This window comes from Mesoplodon bidens (genome assembly GCF_964165515.1).
Source record: "Mesoplodon bidens genome assembly, chromosome: 11".
Taxonomy (NCBI): Eukaryota; Metazoa; Chordata; class Mammalia; order Artiodactyla; family Ziphiidae; genus Mesoplodon; species Mesoplodon bidens.
The window spans coordinates 77782166-77800924 of NC_138167.1; the positions used below are offsets into that span (position 1 = coordinate 77782166).

The following is an 18759-nucleotide window of genomic DNA, read 5'->3' on the forward strand; positions in this document are numbered from 1 at the left end:
CGCGCCGGGGACTTGCGTCGAAAGTGACGGCGCGGACGCTCAGGCTGCAGTTCCCGGCGCGCAGTCGCGGCGGCCTCGCTCCCGCCCCCGCCGGGAGGTCCGACGTGGAAGTTGCTGGCTGACCAGGCTTCCAAGGAAACCCGCTGGGAACCAGAGCCCGAGGCCGAGCCGGAGCCGGAGCCTGAGCGCAGGCCTAGGCGAGGGGAGGTGGCGGCGCTGAGGCTCGATTAGGAGTCGCTGCCGAGGCCGGGCCCAGTCTCTGCCGGTCGACGAGGGAGGACAGGCAGTTCATCATGGGTGAGGGATCTGAGAAGGGAGCCTGGGCGCGCTGAGAGGCCGAGGCCGAGGGCTGGGGTCTGGAGGAGGAGGAGAGGGGCCGGCCTGGAAAGCCCAGAGTAGCTAGCGTCTTAGGGCGCTGACTGCTGAGGACGTAACTCACCTTAGCTCTTCACCTGTGTGCGTGGACCCTGCCTCGAACCTTCGCCCCCGTCTTATCCCTTTCTCCTTTCTCCCGGCGGGGTCCGAGGTGAGGGCAGCGCGGGTCGGTGAACTTTTCCCTCATCCCCTCGGACCCAGCGCCACTTGCTGGATGGAGCTGGTCTTGCGAAGCTTGGCAGCGTGTCAGTCGCAGGTTCGCTCAGGTTTCTTGGGTGAAGGATGAGCTTCTGGATTCTCCCTGGTCGCTGGGACTGCGTCAGTTTAAACTCCAAAAGAAGGTGGTGCTCGTAATGTTTTATTACTGCTTGGCATTTGTCTGCTTACCTGTAGCTTTTCCTGTAGATAAGGTGGAGGAGGAAATGGGCAGGGAGTGTATTACTAGTCAGCGATGACATTTTAATCTCAATTTTTGGAGTGCTAATTGAGGGAACTACATTGTCATCACAAGCATCAGGTAGAGCTTCCCTCCCCGCTAGAGCCCAAATGAAGGTGCAGATTTCTTAACTTGCTTACAACCCTCCAAATGATGCAAATTCTTTGCCTTATTTAAATACCTCAGCGATTTTCTGGGGAGTTTACTTCTTGGTCTGGAACGTCAGAAGCGGTTTCTTGTCTTTTTGCATAACCCCTTCAGTTTTTTTCTTCTGCTTCTTTTTAACCTGTAAAAGGTAGAAAGGATTTTGTCAAGTCACACCCCTTGTGTTACAAATGTTCAAGGTTCTCTAACCCATGGTGGATTCATTTTTCCAGACTTGCAGCTCTTAATTTTGCCATTTCTTGGTAAAATAACCAGGTATTGTGTGTGGCATCAGTGATTGAAGGTACTTACGATGGTACTGCTGCTGTACAACAGTAATTGCTTTTCATGTTCAAGGACCTCATTGTCCCACTGTCATTCTGATTTGCCCTTTGGTTTCTGGGGGTAGTGAGAGGACCATGCTAAGATATCCATATTCTCTCGATTAGAAAGTGAGCTCCATGAGGGCAGTGTGGTCCTGTTTCTCTTATTTTTGAGTGTATCTTCTGTGCCTGCCTGACACTGTATCCAGGACATGGTAACAATCAGTAATTACTAGTTTGATGTTGAATAATGTATTTCATTGGAAGCAAAAATATGCACCTATGAATCGAAGAAAATATTACAGTATTATTTAATTTGCTGTAGCTTTCAAAGGGTAAGATTAAATGTTTTGTGGACCTAGTTCATGAAATGATATTGAAATACATCTTTATTATTTTTTAAGGTGGCTTTTTCTCAAGCATTTTTTCCAGTCTGTTTGGAACCCGGGAAATGAGGATTTTAATTTTGGGATTAGATGGAGCAGGAAAAACTACAATTTTATACAGATTACAGGTTGGAGAAGTCGTTACTACTATTCCTAGTAAGTGTTGGTATGATAAACTAATTATAGGGGCTTTCTCTTTCCATCAAACATAACTTTATTTCTGAATAAATATATAATGTAATTGATAAGGTTCGTAAACTTCTACTATGAGCATAATATTTATAACACTTTTTTTCATAAATTTACAGACAATTTGGTGTAATTTATGAACCCCTGTGCATGGCTGGGTTCTGCTGTTTAGGGCTGTTTTAAAAGTTGGGTAGAGTTAAGCCACCTAATCTCATTGAGAGCCAGTATCTTTGTTGATAAAATGAAGATAATAAATATACATTGGCTTTGAGGGGAAAATAAATCTAGTATATAAAATACTTTGTAAACCTGTGTAAAGAATTATATAGATATGAAGTGATATTATTACATGTGAAGTGGGTTTTTTTCTGTATTTGTTACTATTTGATTAAGATTAGTTTCTCTTTAGTAATTCTATTGATTATTTTTAAAGATCTGAGTTGAAGAGACTGAGTGTTGAATCTGGTACTTAAAAATATCAAGAAAAGAAACACCTTGACTTTAAATCAATTAATATCCTAGAAGAATATTCTCCAACAGTCTTAATTTACTACATAATAAGACTGTTCTGTTACTTATGCTATTTTCATTTGTTGCCCTGAATTTACTTAGATTAGTAAGATTAGTACATTTAAACTAATAGTTTGTAGAGTTTGCTCAAGAATATTTAAATTATGCCTTTAAAGTTACTCTGTCACTCAAGGTATTTCTAAATTTAGTACTATTTAAATTTCCAGATTTTAAAAAAAGTGTAGCTTTTATGAAAGAAGAACTTTTCAAACCCTGTGTCATCTGTTACTTCTTTATGCCACCTTCAGTAAATTTCAGTTTCCTTGGTTTTTGCTTTTCAAAATCACCCAACTCAATCTGCTACAGTTGAGTCATCGTGGCCCCTGCAATACACATAGCCCAGTGGATTGCATTTCAGCAAATGTGGTTCATACCACGCCCTTGTCCTTTGCAAATAAACAACATTCCTAACTGAGGTTGAAGACAGTGATTACCCTGCTACTTAATTCTAAGGGAGACATCATGAACTCGCTTTTTAGTTTTTCACTCAGGTTTGCTATAGTAATTTTTTTATACTTGCCATATACTCATAATCATCATTTACCAGTATAAACTTAAATCTAAAAAATTAATTGTCCAGTTATAGCTGTTAAGTCATTTTTTACTTTGATTTTTTTTTAAGTTTGTGAAATCTTAGTAATATTTGTATATGTAGCTCCCAAGTTTTTTTCAGTAGCCTTTCCACCTCCTTCAGATTCCTTTCAATGGAAAATAGTAATATCTTGCCTTAGGCATGTGATGCGAGAGCTCCAGCTAAGAAGGATGGCAGGCAAAAGGGATGGGACTCCTCCCCTTTGACCATCTAGCTATGACCTTATTACAGATGAGCTCTTGAGGAAGTCTTCAGAGGGTCTGTGAGATTGCCAGCCTTAGAGAACTCAGCTTCCATAAAGAGGTATACAGCCATTGCTGTGCCCTTACCTACTGAAGTTTAGAGTCTATCTAGGCTTTCTTGGTTTTGTTCTCTGTTTATTTGCAACCTACCAAAATTCCATTTTTTTGTAATACAACTGTCCTTTCTAAATATAACTTTCTGAACACTTTTGTATGCCAGTACTGTATTTTGAAGGGAGTTTAACATAATAGGGTTTCCATTGAGCTAAGAATTATATAATTGCATAGGTAGCTGGGGGTTCTTATATACCCTGAAAGTGGTGTTGATCTTGCTAATTGGTGTGCGTATGTGTGCGTGTGTAGCACAGCATACTGTCTTATCTTAAATGGGATAATATTTGAACTAACAATGTGATTCAGCAATTACTATTAATTGCTGAAACTCAGATTGGATACTTTGAAGACAGAATGTATTAGTCTACATATACTGCTATTTTGATTTCTTTTCCAGCCATTGGATTTAATGTTGAGACAGTAACATACAAGAACCTAAAATTCCAAGTCTGGGATTTAGGAGGACAGACAAGTATCAGGTATGGTGCAAAGGCCAGATCATTTTGTGGTATTGAAGCTTTCTTTATTGGCTCTTTTAGGGTTACAGGAGTAAACCAAAATCTGTCTTCTTTTGTAATTTAATAGGAGACACCTAGTTTAAAATGAGGTAAAACGGCCTTATTCTCTCAATTAAAATCTGAGAATTAAAGATTTTAACTAAAGAATTAAAATCTAAGGAAGCCAGTTTTTCAGATATCACTTCAATGAAAAATCTTTTCATGAAAATCTCAAGACCTAATTACTTCAGTAGTTTTTAAATAAAAAGGGTCCTCTAGTTAATTCTTGTCAGTCCCTTCCTCTGTGACAGACTGTTTTGGATTTCCTAAAAATACCTTTTGGGCCCACCATTTAGGACTAATGTGAACATAGATGCCCTCTGGAATTCAAGTCTCCTGCCCAGCATTCTGTGCTTGACATGGCAACTGTGAATGTTTAGTGACTGTCAGTGCTCACTCACTAGGGTACTTACCATCTTAAAAGATCAGTAGTGTATTCCCCAGACATCCTGCTGCCCTGTAACTCATTTTATTTCTTGAACCACATTTGAGTCAATTTCTTACTTTAGCCATTTCTACTTCGTGTCTTCAGTGATCAGTTTAATGTCTGTTACATAAAATCATATTAAATTTTTTTTTTAAAAGAACTCATTCCTCTTAAGGAGTTTCTAGTTAAGATGTAACGATCAGGTCTGTGTGGAACTTTTTTTATCGGTACATTTAGTGATTTTATAGATTATAAATATATTCTCTCAGCCTAAAGTCTGAACTCATTCTGAAGCTCCTTGGTCCTGTGATTTATGTTTCTCAATATTCTTTCCACCCCATCCCATCTGAGGGATATGATATATGTCCATCAGAAACAATGAATCATTATGGCATTGATTCTGGCATGGATGGGGAAGGATTGGCAAGTAATACACCCCACCCCATCATTGCCAAGTCCTAGCATATGAATTAACATACCAGTTTCTTCTTCTTTCAAATAATAATATATTCTCCCTTTCTGAATTTTCTTCAGGCCATACTGGAGATGTTATTATTCAAACACAGATGCAGTCATTTATGTAGTAGACAGTTGTGACCGAGACCGAATTGGCATTTCCAAATCAGAGTTAGTTGCCATGTTGGAGGTAAGAAAACTTTATTAAAATGTGGGTAAATCATTTATATTTGCTTGCTGTTTTTATTGTTTATTGTCATTTGCAGGAATAATTAAAAGGAAAACAGGGGTCTTTTCCCCCTATGCCTTCAGTGTCATTTCCTTTTGTGCAAGTTACTTTCTATTCCAAAAATACTGTCGGGGAGAGAGTTGGAGACAAAAAAAACTCCAGTCTTGTAACTTCCTTTAAACTAGATTCCTTGATTTCCAGGAAGTTCTGAGCTAAACTCTTTCTAAACTGAAGTTACTATTCTAAGTCACCCCTATGAAGTGATTGTTTTAAAATGTCTTTATTCCAGTTGTATAAATTAGCTTATGGAAGCAGACTTATTTATTATATAAATAGTATAAATATGTAAATAGTAAGAAAGTATATTTGTTTGCTTTAGAAATGTAAAGTTCAGAGAAATATATCTTCCTGGATTTCTGGCACAATTCTGGCCCCTGTTTGCCTCTCCCAGCTTTCACATTCTTTACTTTTCCCCGTGTTTACAGTGCCTCAGTCACACTGATTTTTGTTCTTTTCACACCGAGCTTGCGTAGCTGACACCTGGCTTAGGGTTTTGCACTTGCTCCTGCTGCTTGGAATGCTCTTTCCCCAAGTCTTTGTGTGGCTACCTTCTTGACATGTTTTTTTTTTTTTTTTTTTTTTTTGCGGTATGTGGGCCTCTCACTGTTGCGGCCTCTCCCGTTGCGGAGCACAGGCTCCGGACGCACAGGCCCAGCGGCCATGGCTCACGGGCCCGGCCGCTCTGCGGCATGTGGGATCCTCCCAGACCGGGGCACGAACCCGTTTCCCCTGCATCGGCAGGCGGACTCTCAACCACTGCGCCACCAGGGAAGCCCTCTTGACATGTTTTATCTCACATGTTTCTTCCTCAGAGAGGGGGTCTCAGCTATCTTCTAACCCTTTATCCTACTTTATTCTTTGTAACCACTTACTGTTTCTTTCCATTATTTTAAACATGTTTGTTTACTTATATATGCCTCCCACCCAAAAGTGTAAAGTTCTTTGAGTTTACCCTGTACCCCTGATGTGTGGAACAGTGTATAGCTGTTAATTAAGAACTCAATACATTATATTCACTGAGGTTTGTAAGATAATTTATTGGCTAACTGACTGAATTCAGAGGATGCATTAATTAATCAACTAAAAGTTTTTAATATCTCCATTTGTTAAATAAGCTTCTCAAATGTACTAATTAATTAATAATGAAATTGCCTTTGCTTGAGAAAATTAGATGCATAGGTTTCCTTTTCCCACCAAAACTATGATTCTGAATTATCCGATCATTGAATGTTTAAATATAAGTTCTAGGCCACTTGATTACCTAGTTAGAAGCATTCTTAGAATGCTAGAATAGAGTTCTTGGACAACTAACTTCTTAGTAGCTTCTGAGTTATAAATTGCAGACCTAAAGTTTTAAAGTTTTGCCAAATTTTTTTTTTTACAACGTAGCATCATATTTATCATAAGAGCTTCTTAGACCAAATTCAAAGTGTAAGGAGTATTAAGGGACTGGTTAATTGCCTTGGGTATAACAGATTTTTAAAATAAAAGCTTGATTTAGATGTAATTCACATGTTATAATAGATTTTTATCATATAAAGTATGGCATAAAAGAAATGGATTAACTTAAGTTCACAATTCTCAAATTGTACTGGATTGTTGTTAGGTTATTTGTGGTATTAGGATTTGACTTGTATAATCTTATGGAAAAATGTTCATAGCAGCCCTATTTACAATAGCCCGGAGATGGAAACAACCTAAGTGTCCATCATCGGATGAATGGATAAAGAAGATGTGGCACATATATACAATGGAATATTACTCAGCCATAAAAAGAAATGAAATTGAGCTATTTGTAATGAGGTGGATAGACCTAGAGTCTGTCATACAGAGTGAAGTAAGTCAGAAAGAGAAAGACAAATACTGTATGCTAACACATATATATGGAATTTAAGAAAAAAAAATGTCATGAAGAACATAGGGGTAAGACAGGAATAAAGACAGAGACCTACTAGAGAATGGACTTGAGGATATGGGGAGGGGGAAGGGTAAGCTGTGACAAAGTGAAAGAGCGGCATGGACATATATACACTACCAAACGTAAGGTAGATAGCTAGTGGGAAGCAGCCGCATAGCACAGGGAGATCAGCTCGGTGCTTTGTGACCGCCTGGAGGGGTGGGATAGGGAGGGTGGGAGGGAGACGCAAAAGGGAGGGGATATGGAAACATATGTATATGTATAACTGATTAAATTTGTTATAAAGCAAAAAATTAAAAAAAAATTAAATAAAAATAAATAAATAAATAAAATAAAATAAAATAAAAAGAAAGAACTAAAAATTATATTCATTCTTTAGGAAGTAACTTTTAATTGATGCAATCAATTAATATTTATGTATTAGTGATATAAAGTACATGTGGAATATGAGTCAGGACTATTATATTAAAACTTACACAAAATCAATTTGTTTTACTTTTGTACACAAAAATTCTAAATGGAGTAAAGAATTATGTAAAATGGAAGTCATTATAAGGGAATATGTTTAAAATTTCTGGATTGAGAAGGTCCTTCTAAATCCAAGAATTGGAAGGAATTACAAAAGAAAAGATAGATTTAATTATATTAATATTATACAAACAAACAAAAAATCCACAAAGCTCAGATGCCAAACAATACAAGTTAGGGTAAAATGGGGAACCAAGACACAGTTTTACAGCCAGTGACTAAGGATTAGTGATCTTAATCGTATCAATACCTTTTGCAAATCAATAGAAAAGTGAGCAAAAGGCATGAACCTACAATTTATAGGAGAAGAATTTATTGCTAATAACATTTTTTTTTTTTTTGCGGTACGCGGGCCTCTCACTGCTGTGGCCTCTCCCGTTGCGGAGCACAGGCTCCGGACGTGCAGGCTCAGCAGCCATGGCTCACGGGCCCAGTTGCTCCGCGGCATGTGGGATCTTCCCAGACCGGGGCACAAACCCATGTCCCCTGCATCGGCAGGTGGACTCTCTACCACTGCGCCACCAGGGAAGTCCAACATTTGTATTTTTAATACCCTAATAATAAATAAGCATATAATGAAATGCTATGTTTGGAAAAATATATAGTTTCAGTTCTACCAAAGCTGCATTGGAGATGGGCACTGTCATACACTGTTCGTGGAGTTGAAGTTGTTACAGCCTCTCTGGACAGCAGTTTATTAATACATGTAACAAGAACCTGAAAAAAATTTCATACTTTGATTCCATTTTTAGAGAATTGTGTTAAGGAAATAGAGATTTATACAAAGATTTCTGTATTATGATTCTGTCACTTTGGTTTCTCTAATAGTCGAGTGAAAAGAATCTAGGAAGAATCTAATACTGGAAAACAGTTATATAGTTTATGGTGCATGAATTCTTAGTGTAGAGTATAACCATTAATGTTTTAAAAAAATCTTTGAGGGACTTCCCTGGTGGCGCAGTGGTTAAGAATCTGCCTGCTAATGTAGGGGACATGGGTTCAAGCCCTGGTCCGGGAAGATCCCACATGCTGTGGAGCAACTAAGCCCATGCACCACAAATACTGAGCCTGCGCTCTACAGCCTGTGAGCCACAACTACTGAGCCCGCGTGCCACAACTACTGAAACCTGTGTGCCTAGGGCCCATGCTCCACAACAAGAAAAGCAATGAGAAGCCTGGGCACCACAATGAAGAGTAGCCCCTGCTCGCTACAACTAGAGAAAGGCCGCGCACAGCAATGAAGCCCCAGTGCAGCCAAAAATAAATAAATAAAATAAATTAATAAAAAAAATTTTTTTTGATAGTTTGGAAAAACATCCACAATTTAATGTTTAGTTTATTTTTTAAAGCAGGGTATGGAACTGTATTTAAATGTGATCTTAAATGTATATATATACTAAATAAACTATAAGTATCTGAATTACAAAGCAGTAGAAAATACCCAAAATGTTGAACAGTGATCATGTTTAGGAGATAGGATTATGGGTGAAGTTTCTTTTCTTCATACTTCTCTATAATTTCAAATAATTTATAATGAACATTATATATTAATAATTAGGAAATACGCTTTTAAAATAATAGATTTTTTTTGACATTTCTTCCTAAACTCAAGGGAGCAAATTGATTAGAAGAAATCAAGCCTTTTCTATGTTATTTAGGAAGAAGAGCTGAGAAAAGCCATTTTAGTGGTGTTTGCAAATAAGCAGGACATGGAACAGGCCATGACTCCCTCGGAGATGGCAAATTCACTTGGGTTACCTGCCTTGAAGGACCGAAAATGGCAAATATTCAAAACTTCAGCAACCAAAGGCACTGGCCTTGATGAGGCAATGGAATGGTAAGTATGTCTCCAGGAGCCGTTTGTGCATTTGTGTGACATGCAGCTGTGCACATACATGTGTGATTTCCCTTTGGTCTTAAGGATGAAATTCAGATTATTTATCGGTTTATCATATTGTTCCTCCACCCTTTTCTTCCACTGGTCTTCATGTACGTCTGCTTTTATTTCAACCACACCTTCTAATTATAGTTAGATAAGCCAGCTCTCTGCTGTATTTCTAGCTTTTCCCCCTACCTCACTGCACCCTCCAATTCCTTATCCTTCAGGACTTAGGTTAAGGCTCTGTGTTTCTCAAGAGCCTTCCCTGACGTAACTTCATGCCCACTGCCTTACCACACACAGAGGTCTTTGTCACAGTTCAGTGATATAATAGTACTTGTTACACTGTCTTGTAGTTGGTTTGTGCATCTGCTCATTAAATTGTCATCTCCTTGAAGACTGAGACTAGTTTTCATCTCTGAATTAATCCACATCTGGCCTGGCTGTAGTAGTAGCAGCCTGGAAAGTATATATCTGGTGTTTTTTGATTATTTATTTATTATTTTAAAATTTATTTATTTATTTTTGGCTGCATTGTGTCTTCATTGCTGCCCACGGGCTTTCTCTAGTTGTGGCGAGCGGGGGCTACTGTTTGTTGTAGTGCATGGGCTTCTCATTTGCAGTGGCTTCCCGTGGAGCACAGGCTCTAGGTGCATGGGCTTCAGTAGTTGCAGCACGCGGGCTCAGTAGTTGCGGCACGTGAGGTCAGTCGTTGCTGCATGTGGGCTCTAGAGCACAGGCTCAGTAGTTGTGGCTCACGGGCTTAGTTGCTCTGTGGCATGGGGGATCTTCCCGGACCAGGGATTGAACCCATGTCCCCTGCACTGGCAGGCACATTCTTAACCACTGCCCCACCAGGGAAGTCCCTGGTCTTTTTTGATTATTCATTCAAAGCATAGAGAAAGTGAAAGCTAAAAGACCCTCATGGAAATTGAGTCCATAACCTCATTCTTTTAATATAAGTGTCTTAGCCTTCATCATTTAAAGTGCTTTGGGATCCACCTCCAGCATAAAATTTATATAATAAATGATCTATACCTGAAAGTTTGAAGTTAATCTTATGAAACTGTTCATTTTCTCTTCACAGGTTAGTTGAAACATTAAAGAGCAGACAGTAATTCAGTCACTTCTGCTCCTTTGAAACGAAGACCACATCACATATCGCTTTGGAAACAGTTCACGTGTGCTTTACACTACTAAATGTTAAAACTGTATGATTGTCAGCATATACCAAACTGACTGCAACATTTGTAATAAGTATTAAAAATAAGTATTTGGTTGGAAGGGTAACTCATCGTGATTGAATCAACTAAATGTGTGTTCTGTATAATGTGAAATATTCCTTCCTTGTTATCTTGTGTTAAGGTATATATTCTATTTGTATGGAATTCTTATTCAGATACAGTCCTGTTAAAGAATGTACTCTTATTGAGGAAAAAGCCCTCCGATTTTAAATTAGTGGTTGCAGCTTGTTTGTATTAACACTAAAAAATATCTTAACTCAGATTTTTTTCCCCCTAAAATGAATTAAGTTTTTCCAAAGATCAGGCTCAATAGAGTAGGCTAGGAACCTAGCGTGGGTTAATTATAGTCTTCATTTGCTTAATGACCACTTTAAGCTGTTTCATTTAAAAGCTTTTGGTTATAGGCATGAAGTTGAAGTAATTATTTTGGTGGCTATCTTCACTGACTTATCTGTAATTATCATTTTATAGTATTTATGGTTGTTGGAAAATTTTTACACATTTGGGCCTTCCTAGTCAGTTTGTACAGGAACCCTGTGAGGTAGCTAGGGCATCATTTTTACATCTTCATTTTTATGGATATGGACCCAAAATTCTGATAGACTGGCTTGACCAGTGTCACCTGCTAGGGAAGTGGGAAGAGGGCTTAAAGTGAGACTTCACAGGGTCAGAAGCTTGTCCCATAAACTATACCATAAATTCCTGAAAATGCCAACATTGACAACACAGCTTAACTCCTTATATAAAATTAAGCTAATTGAAGTAGACACATTACAATCAAAATAATGTCTATACATTTATTTGTCCTGACTAGTAGAGGTAGTAAAAACAATCCAAAATGGTTATATTTGTTGGAATTCACAACACATTAAAGAAAATTTCACATGAAAGGAAATTTTTAAAATATTTTAAGAAGCATTGTAAAAGATGTTTTTGCTGCCTTTGATTCCTTTTATCTACCTATAATTGAACATGTAAATTTGATTGGTGAAAAGTCAAAATCTTACTGATTCTACAGGGAGAAATTAAGTATTCCTTTAAAAATTAGGCTTACTGCTGCTAGGCTGTCAAAAACAATTATATTCTAAGGGACTTTTTAAAGGAACTTTTCAAACAACCCAGTCTACAGTATGACAGAAGTAAATAAGAGTCCTTAGTAATTACTAAAATTGGGAGCAATTTTTTCATTTTTTAAGTTGGATAAGCAGCATTTAAAAAATTAGATGCCAGTAAAGAGAATTTAATACCATTGTGCCCCTCAGGTCTCAGGAAAGCTAGTGGTCATTCAGCTCACATGAATGTGACTTTCTTTTCTAATCTGTGGGACTTTTCTTATTCTCTAGCACCCATTCCTAATTTGATTTCTTGGAAATCTTTTGGAGACCTTCTTCCCGGGACAGGTGTTCCCAGCGCACCTAATATTACTAACTGAGCATATAACTAACATTGTTTCATAGCTTCCAAGGCACTCCTGATGGGCAGACTGTTTTTCATGTTTGTATCCCTAGCATCCAGTATGGTGCTTGGCACATTATGGCACCTCAGAATATGTTCATGGTTCAAATAGTAAGCTTTTATATTTGTCAGCTAGGAAATAGTACATCTGCAGTTTATACTTGGGTCTGGTCAGTGGCACATATCTAGTGCTGGGCTTGTACCCAAATGGCTAAATACTCCCCAGTGGTTCAGGAACACTGTGAAAGTAGAAGTCGGTGGAGGTGCGGCCCTGGCAGGCAAGTGCTGCCTGACGTATAGCCCTGGTAGCAAAGGCCAGCACTTGGATGATCCTGATCCCTCTGGTTTGTCACAAAGAATAGGATGGGATAAATAGAGCATACACTTATTTTAATATGGTATGAATTATAAGGTCCTTATCTAGCAGGAAACAACTGTACAGGTATGTTACAGGAGTTTGAAAGTTCTCGTTTATAAAAATCTACCGAGTATTGTTTTGTGAGAAGCCTGAAAATGAAAAAACCACCAAACTTGAAATCAGAACACATGAGTTCTAGGCACAAAGGGCCACACTCCATCAGTTGTTTGTTTGGTTTTTCTTTTTGAACAAATAGCGTCAAAGTTTTCTTTTAGCTCTAACATTCTATTTTATAATTCTGGTTGGTAGTTGTGCTGTGTCATGTGATTAAATTTTTAAAAATGAGAAACTGAGGTGGAATTCTATTACCAGAATACCTGAGATGCACTTTAAATTGTGGAAATGTAAGCTCCTTGAGGGCAGGGACCATACATCATTTACTGTTAGAATCCCTTGCATCTAGTATGGTGCACTTGGCACATACTAGGCACTCAATAAATATTTACTGATTAAAACAAAGCTGTGCTCAATATACTTGAGATACTTCCTGATTTTTGCTTTTGTATTAACTTTTGTTTTCTGATTTAAAAATTTTTATAAAAGCAATACATGCACTTTAAATCACTTAGAATTGAGTCTGCCTTCCAAGATGCCCTATGTTTATCCTTTTGGCACATTACAAACACCTTAGAAGTATGAGAACTCTTGTTTGATATATAAACTACATCAAAACACAAATTCTGAAGTTCATGAATGTTTGAACATTTGATTCCTATGCCTTATGCTGTAATATTTCTAATCCCATAATTACAAATTACAAAGAGCATGGGCTTTTAATCCTGGGTTTGAATCTTAACTCTGCCACCTATAACCTGTGTCACCCTTACGTACATTATTTAATCCGAGATGAGATTCCTCATCTGTAAAATAATGAGTTTTAGGAAGCTCTCAGGAAGACTATGAGAATTAAATAAAATGTAAAGGGTAGGAGAGATTCTTTCTCCCCCCTCCCAAATATATTGGGCACTAAAGAATATTGCTTCTACATCAAGTGTATAAGAGGCAAAAGATATGGCTGAACAAGATAATGCCAAATTGTTTTCCAAAGTGGTTTATGAGTGCCCTTTCCTCCACCATGCCTGCCAACGTTTGGTATTGTCAGCTTTATAAGTCTGAAGGGTTCAAAATGGAATTTCATTCTGATGTTAATCTGCATTTTCCTAATTATTAATGAGGCTAAATACAGGAGGAGTGACTCAAAAAAATATTTAACAACTAGACATAGCTGATGCAGGAGGACCCCTACTAGTCCAGGTATTAGTCCTTTAATTTCTGGTGTAGGGAGACATGGAGTCTAGGGACTCATATAGCCAGGGTGGCACTTGGGGGTCTCAAGATAGTGACTACTTACTAACCAGTACATAAGTAATATTGATATAGCCATATTTGCTAAACGTTGAGGTTTAAGGGCCATTTATATTTCCTCTGCAATGCCTATTTCTCTCTTTTGCCACTTTTCCTACTGTATTATCTTTGTTGATTCATAGGTATTCATTATATAGCCTGGGTGCTACTAATCCTTTATCAGTATATGGTACATACTATGTCCCAGTTGTATCTTTTTTGTAAGTAGACGGTCTTAATTTTAATGAAGTAGAGTTTATCACATCGTCCCTCCACAGACAGCACTTTTGGTCTTATTTTTCATATCTGAGAGGGCAAGCCCCTCACCCTATTATCCTTTTTTAAAAGCATCATGGCTATTCTCGATTTACTATCTTCCATATAAATTTTAGAATCAGCTTGTTGGGATAATATGAAGAACTCCTTTGTGATTTTGCTCAGATACACATTTACCCAGTGGGATCCAACTGGGGATGAACTAACAACTTAAGATACTGAATCTTCCTACTCATGAACATGGCTATACTTCTCCATTTGTGCAGATCTTTCTTAATGCCTTTTGATAAAGTTTTATAATTTCCTCCATAAAGGTATTGCAAATCATTTGATTTATTCCTAACTTCTCCATGTTGTCTTGCTATTTTAATGTGTATTTTTAAAAAGAAAAATACATTTTAAGCTCTTTATCATTAGTGTCAGATGTTTTTTAGACAGTGAAGATACAGTAGTGGTATGAAATATTTTAATTAAAAATAAGCATGAATTATATTAAACTGTATAATATACAACCTGTGCCAAAGTTTAAATTAAATAATAAAATCTATGATTTTGGACCAGCAGATACACTAGAAAGTTCATGTTTCGGGGTAAGTTGGGACACTGTATTAGCACAGGGAGCACTTTACTCCACCATTGCTAAGTCTTTCAGGCTGTGGCTCTTTTGTCTCTTGGCCTTATAGCCTGGACGCAGGAACTCGATCTTTCTCTTCTTTGCTTCCTTTTTATTTTTGTGTTTCTTCAGCTTTTTCTTGGCAGCGATATCAGGATTAGTTACAAACTTGAAAAAAGAATAGAAATGTTATACTACTTTTAAAGTAAATGTTAAACCAATAAAAATCAAATGCAGAAATGGACCATTTTGTTCACCTTAAACATCACAAATGCAATACATGCCCATTAAAGAAAATCTGGAGCCCCAGTTATAAAGTCCCACTTCTCAAATACATCCAATTCCTCTATCCTCCCTGGGTAAGTTTGACACGCATGCACACACCCCTGGTTAAAAATAGTTAAGCCTAATGAACATGCCATGTTTTCAAAGAGCAGGCCTACCTCCAAAGCCTTCCTCTTCTTCCGGAGTGCCCTTTTCTCAGTAGCCTGTTTCTGTACAGAGGCAAAGGCTAAGGAGAAGCTCTCGAGCCCAACCAGCTTTTTCAGTAATTCTATGACTTCCTGGGATAGATTCTTCAGTGAAGGATCTAATCACACACACAATAATAATCAGAAACATGTAGGAAAGGACACATTTGAATATGTACAAAATTAACAACACGCAAAATTTAAACTCTCGAGGCTTTATCACTTCAACATTAAACACTGATCTAAAACTAGCCTCTTTGTTTCTGAGATGGGAGAACAAGCAGAAGTGCTGGACACAGCACTCTGAGCCACACCTCATCCAGGATGCAGCAAGAGATCAGAGACCATGAAGCAACTACCCAAGGGAATCCCGGCTCAGAAGACATCAAAGTAATTTGAGAACTTGACAAATGTTTTGGGTTACTTTTATTAACCTGCTCAGCTCTGTGCAGATGGGGGCAAAGAAAGGTAACTGTGTTTCTCTAATTCCCGGGTCATAGAAGCTTGGCTCTGGCTGTAACCTCTTTTTTTTGGATCAAAGACTCCTTTGAGAAGCTGACAAAAAGCCATATTCTCCCACCCTTCCCTGTCTCCTCTCTCCCAAATGCAAATAGTCCAGGATTTCTGCGTTCAACTTCAGGAAAGCTCATGACACCTACTGTAGATTGCAAGTTTCTTGAAGATGAGGATTGGGCCTTTTCCACCACTGAACCCTTATTTAGGTGCTCAATAAATGTTGGCTGAGAACCAAAGTCAACCTGACCTCTAAGAAGGAAACTCTCCAGGCTATAGGACTAAAACAGCTTCTGTTTTGACATTCACTTCATTTTTGTTTTATTTTAAAATTCTTAACATCCACTTTACTGCCTCTCTTTCCAACCCCTAATTCCCACTTTTCCTAATATCAAAAGAGGTAACTTAGGATCAGCAAGGGAAATGTACCAAATGTACCAGGCAAGAAAAAAAAAATTGGAAAATTTAAAATATTTGAACTAAAAACTATTTCATATTTTTGCCTTGTAATTTTTGAGAATATAATGACATTTGTTCATTATTTTTCGCAGCGCTATGAGGTTTAGAACCACCCCAAATTATTTTTCTTTGAATATTTAATCTATGCATAGGAGTAAAACATCATCTTTTAGGAGAGAAACATTCACTCTTAGACACAAGAAAGCATATAGGAGAAGACAGTCAAAAATAACACAAATATGCCTTATTTGCTTGCTATTAATTGTCTTGATACCTAGCAAGTTTTCTTTCTTAAACTCTGGCAGAGAGGGAGGACAGAAAGGAAGAAGGAAGCATTCAGGAGAGAAGACAGGAATCCTAACATGCAAGTATTCAGAAGAGAGGCCGCAGAATTACCCTGGTCCGAATAGGTGCTGTTCAGTTCTCGGAACAAAGGAGCTATGATCACTGGGAGGTACGGCTTCACCTTGTCTATTCCAAGATCCATTGCTACAGCTCCGAGAAACTTAAAGATGCATGTTCTCTGAAAGTACAGATCATTTTTCTTTTATACTTGCAGCTACACAGAGTTAATTTAGAAAACAAGGTCTCTTTGGGGGCAGATGTTATTGCTGCAGTTCTGGGTTCAAAAGTTCCTAGGGACTTAGGAGGATAACTAAAACCATTAAAATACTTTAAAAAAAAAAAGACTACTTTCAGTCATTTTGCACATGCATCGCACCTTTAACGGGTTTCTAGGTGAATAAGCAGCTTCCAGTTTTGCGATCCGGGACAACTTCCGTATCAACCACAGCAGTGTGGCTGGCTCGCTCCGCTCTTCCTTCTCATCTGCACGTGTCTTGTGCTCTTCCCCATCCTCTCTGGCCATGCCATCACCTAAAACTTCCTGTTCTTCCATGTCTTCTTTTATGTTACCTTGCTTATCCCCAGGATCAGGTTCCAGTAAATACAAGACTTTGGCTACGAACAACAAATTCTTAACAACCTTAAAAAAAGGGGGAGAGGGGAAGGGTAAGAATTGGATTCTGATTTTGCAGAAGCTAAAATAGTTATCCTACAATTAGAGAACAGAAAACTGGGTATTGCACTGTTAAATTGATGATCGAACCTTTTTTTGGATTATTCTTCAGTTTACCTTACAGTGTGTCCAAACCTATTTCCATGTAACTTTTATCCATTTGGCCTACTTCTATTCTTTAAGGTTCCACTGAGTAAATAATTTCATTCTGGACCATCCATTTACATTTTTCAAGAGAGCTCTGATCCTCATTCCATTAAATTCCTTCATCCATTCTTCACTGAAATAAGAGTTTCCCTTTATTATTTATTTATTTATTTATTTATTTTGTGGTATGTGGGCCTCTCACTGTTGTGGCCTCTCCTGTTGCGGAGCACAGGCTCTGGACGTGCAGGCCCAGCGGCCATGGCTCACGGGCCCAGCTGCTCTGTGGCATGTGGGATCTTCCCAGACCGGGGCATGAACCCGTGTCCCCTGCATCGGCAGGCAGACTCTCAACCACTACGCCACCAGGGAAGCCCGAGTTTCCCTTTATTGATCCATTTACTGAGCACTGACTAGTTGCCTTGTATACAGCGTTCCAATTCAACTTTAAAATATCCCTATTAGGTACTATTATCAGGAGAGAAAACCAAGGCTCAGAGTTGGTAAATCTCAGCCAAAGACAAAGTGAGTGGTCAGTCAGGATTCAAAGGTCTTTAGAATTCCAGCCCAAGTTCTTAAACACTGAGCTCCTCTTTCCCGCATATACCATCTGGTCCAGTTGCCCAGGGGTGATTTTTTAGTCTTATAATAATGGACCCATTTATTGAGTGCTAACTCTGCAACATCCATGAAATCTGACGTGGGTATTTCACACCCGTTATGTGAAGAGGAAACCAAGTTGAATTTGATTTCCTTCACTATCCTGGCAACTCTGCTAGAAGAGCTGTGTACCCAAAGTTCCCCCAAATGTGGTACTCAGAATACCACACACTGTCCAAGGCTAGCCTGGCCATCAAGAGTTAATGCCAAGATTATCATTTCCTTCTGGAAGCTGGGCCTGCATGAGGACAGTACCAGATTTGGAGGCCTTTTCTCCTTGTGGCAGCCACTTCACACTGTTAACTCACTCTAAGATTAAGGTAAAGTAAAATCCATAATTTCTTTCAACCTGGGCTGGTACTAGTAAATCTCTTCCTACCTGTCCTGAGTTTGTATGGTTTGTCATCCTCTATTAAAACCATATTGTGTAAGACCCCACCCACTGTCCGCCCTGGCATGATTTCTTTGGCCTCACTTTGTTATCCATTCCCTCCCCAACCCTGCCATTTAAAAAAGTGAGAGAACTATCAATGTTCACGGCATGCCACCTGAGATCACTCTTCAGATACAACATTCACCTAGTTTCTAGTGCCCCGTCCCTTAATCTACATTGCTCCGTTGTTCATAATGGCTCACAAGAGACGTGGTCAAGTGCTTTGCTTATATCTAGATACCACATCCGTGTCACTTCATCATCTACCAGCCCAACTGCTCTATCAA

The 18759-nt window shown here is 38.5% G+C and overlaps 2 protein-coding genes across 3 annotated transcripts in view; one reads left to right on the forward strand and one right to left on the reverse strand.

The window, feature by feature from the left end:
- Window positions 1-99: 99 nt before the first annotated feature.
- Window positions 100-10715, forward strand: ARL1 (ARF like GTPase 1). 2 transcript variants are annotated; one of them, XM_081248277.1, is made up of 6 exons: window positions 100-297; window positions 1683-1820; window positions 3769-3850; window positions 4890-5001; window positions 9205-9383; window positions 10513-10715. In XM_081248277.1, exons 1-6 carry the CDS (start codon window positions 294-296, stop codon window positions 10541-10543), a joined length of 546 nt encoding a protein of 181 aa, XP_081104403.1. In that variant the 5' UTR covers window positions 100-293; the 3' UTR covers window positions 10544-10715. The 2 variants fall into 2 exon arrangements, with proteins under 2 accessions (XP_081104403.1, XP_081104404.1); XM_081248278.1 differs by lacking the exon at window positions 100-297 and adding an exon at window positions 322-716.
- A 2408-nt stretch (window positions 10716-13123) lies between these two features.
- Window positions 13124-18759, reverse strand: part of UTP20 (UTP20 small subunit processome component) — a 93542-nt gene continuing 87906 nt past the window's right edge. Inside the window, exons 59-62 of the mRNA XM_081248276.1 lie at window positions 16939-17202; window positions 16614-16740; window positions 15219-15364; window positions 13124-14943 (exon numbers count right to left, since the gene is read on the reverse strand). Coding sequence (XP_081104402.1) covers window positions 14788-14943; window positions 15219-15364; window positions 16614-16740; window positions 16939-17202 — 693 coding nt within the window. The 3' untranslated portion in view covers window positions 13124-14787. The remainder of the gene's footprint in view (window positions 14944-15218; window positions 15365-16613; window positions 16741-16938; window positions 17203-18759) is intronic.

Bases quoted from the DNA above. Each gene is read 5' to 3' on its own strand.
- ARL1 (XM_081248277.1), top strand. The intron at 1,821-3,768 runs GTAAGTGTTGGT...TTTCTTTTCCAG, and splicing joins AGTCGTTACTACTATTCCTA to CCATTGGATTTAATGTTGAG. The intron at 9,384-10,512 runs GTAAGTATGTCT...TTCTCTTCACAG, and splicing joins CTTGATGAGGCAATGGAATG to GTTAGTTGAAACATTAAAGA.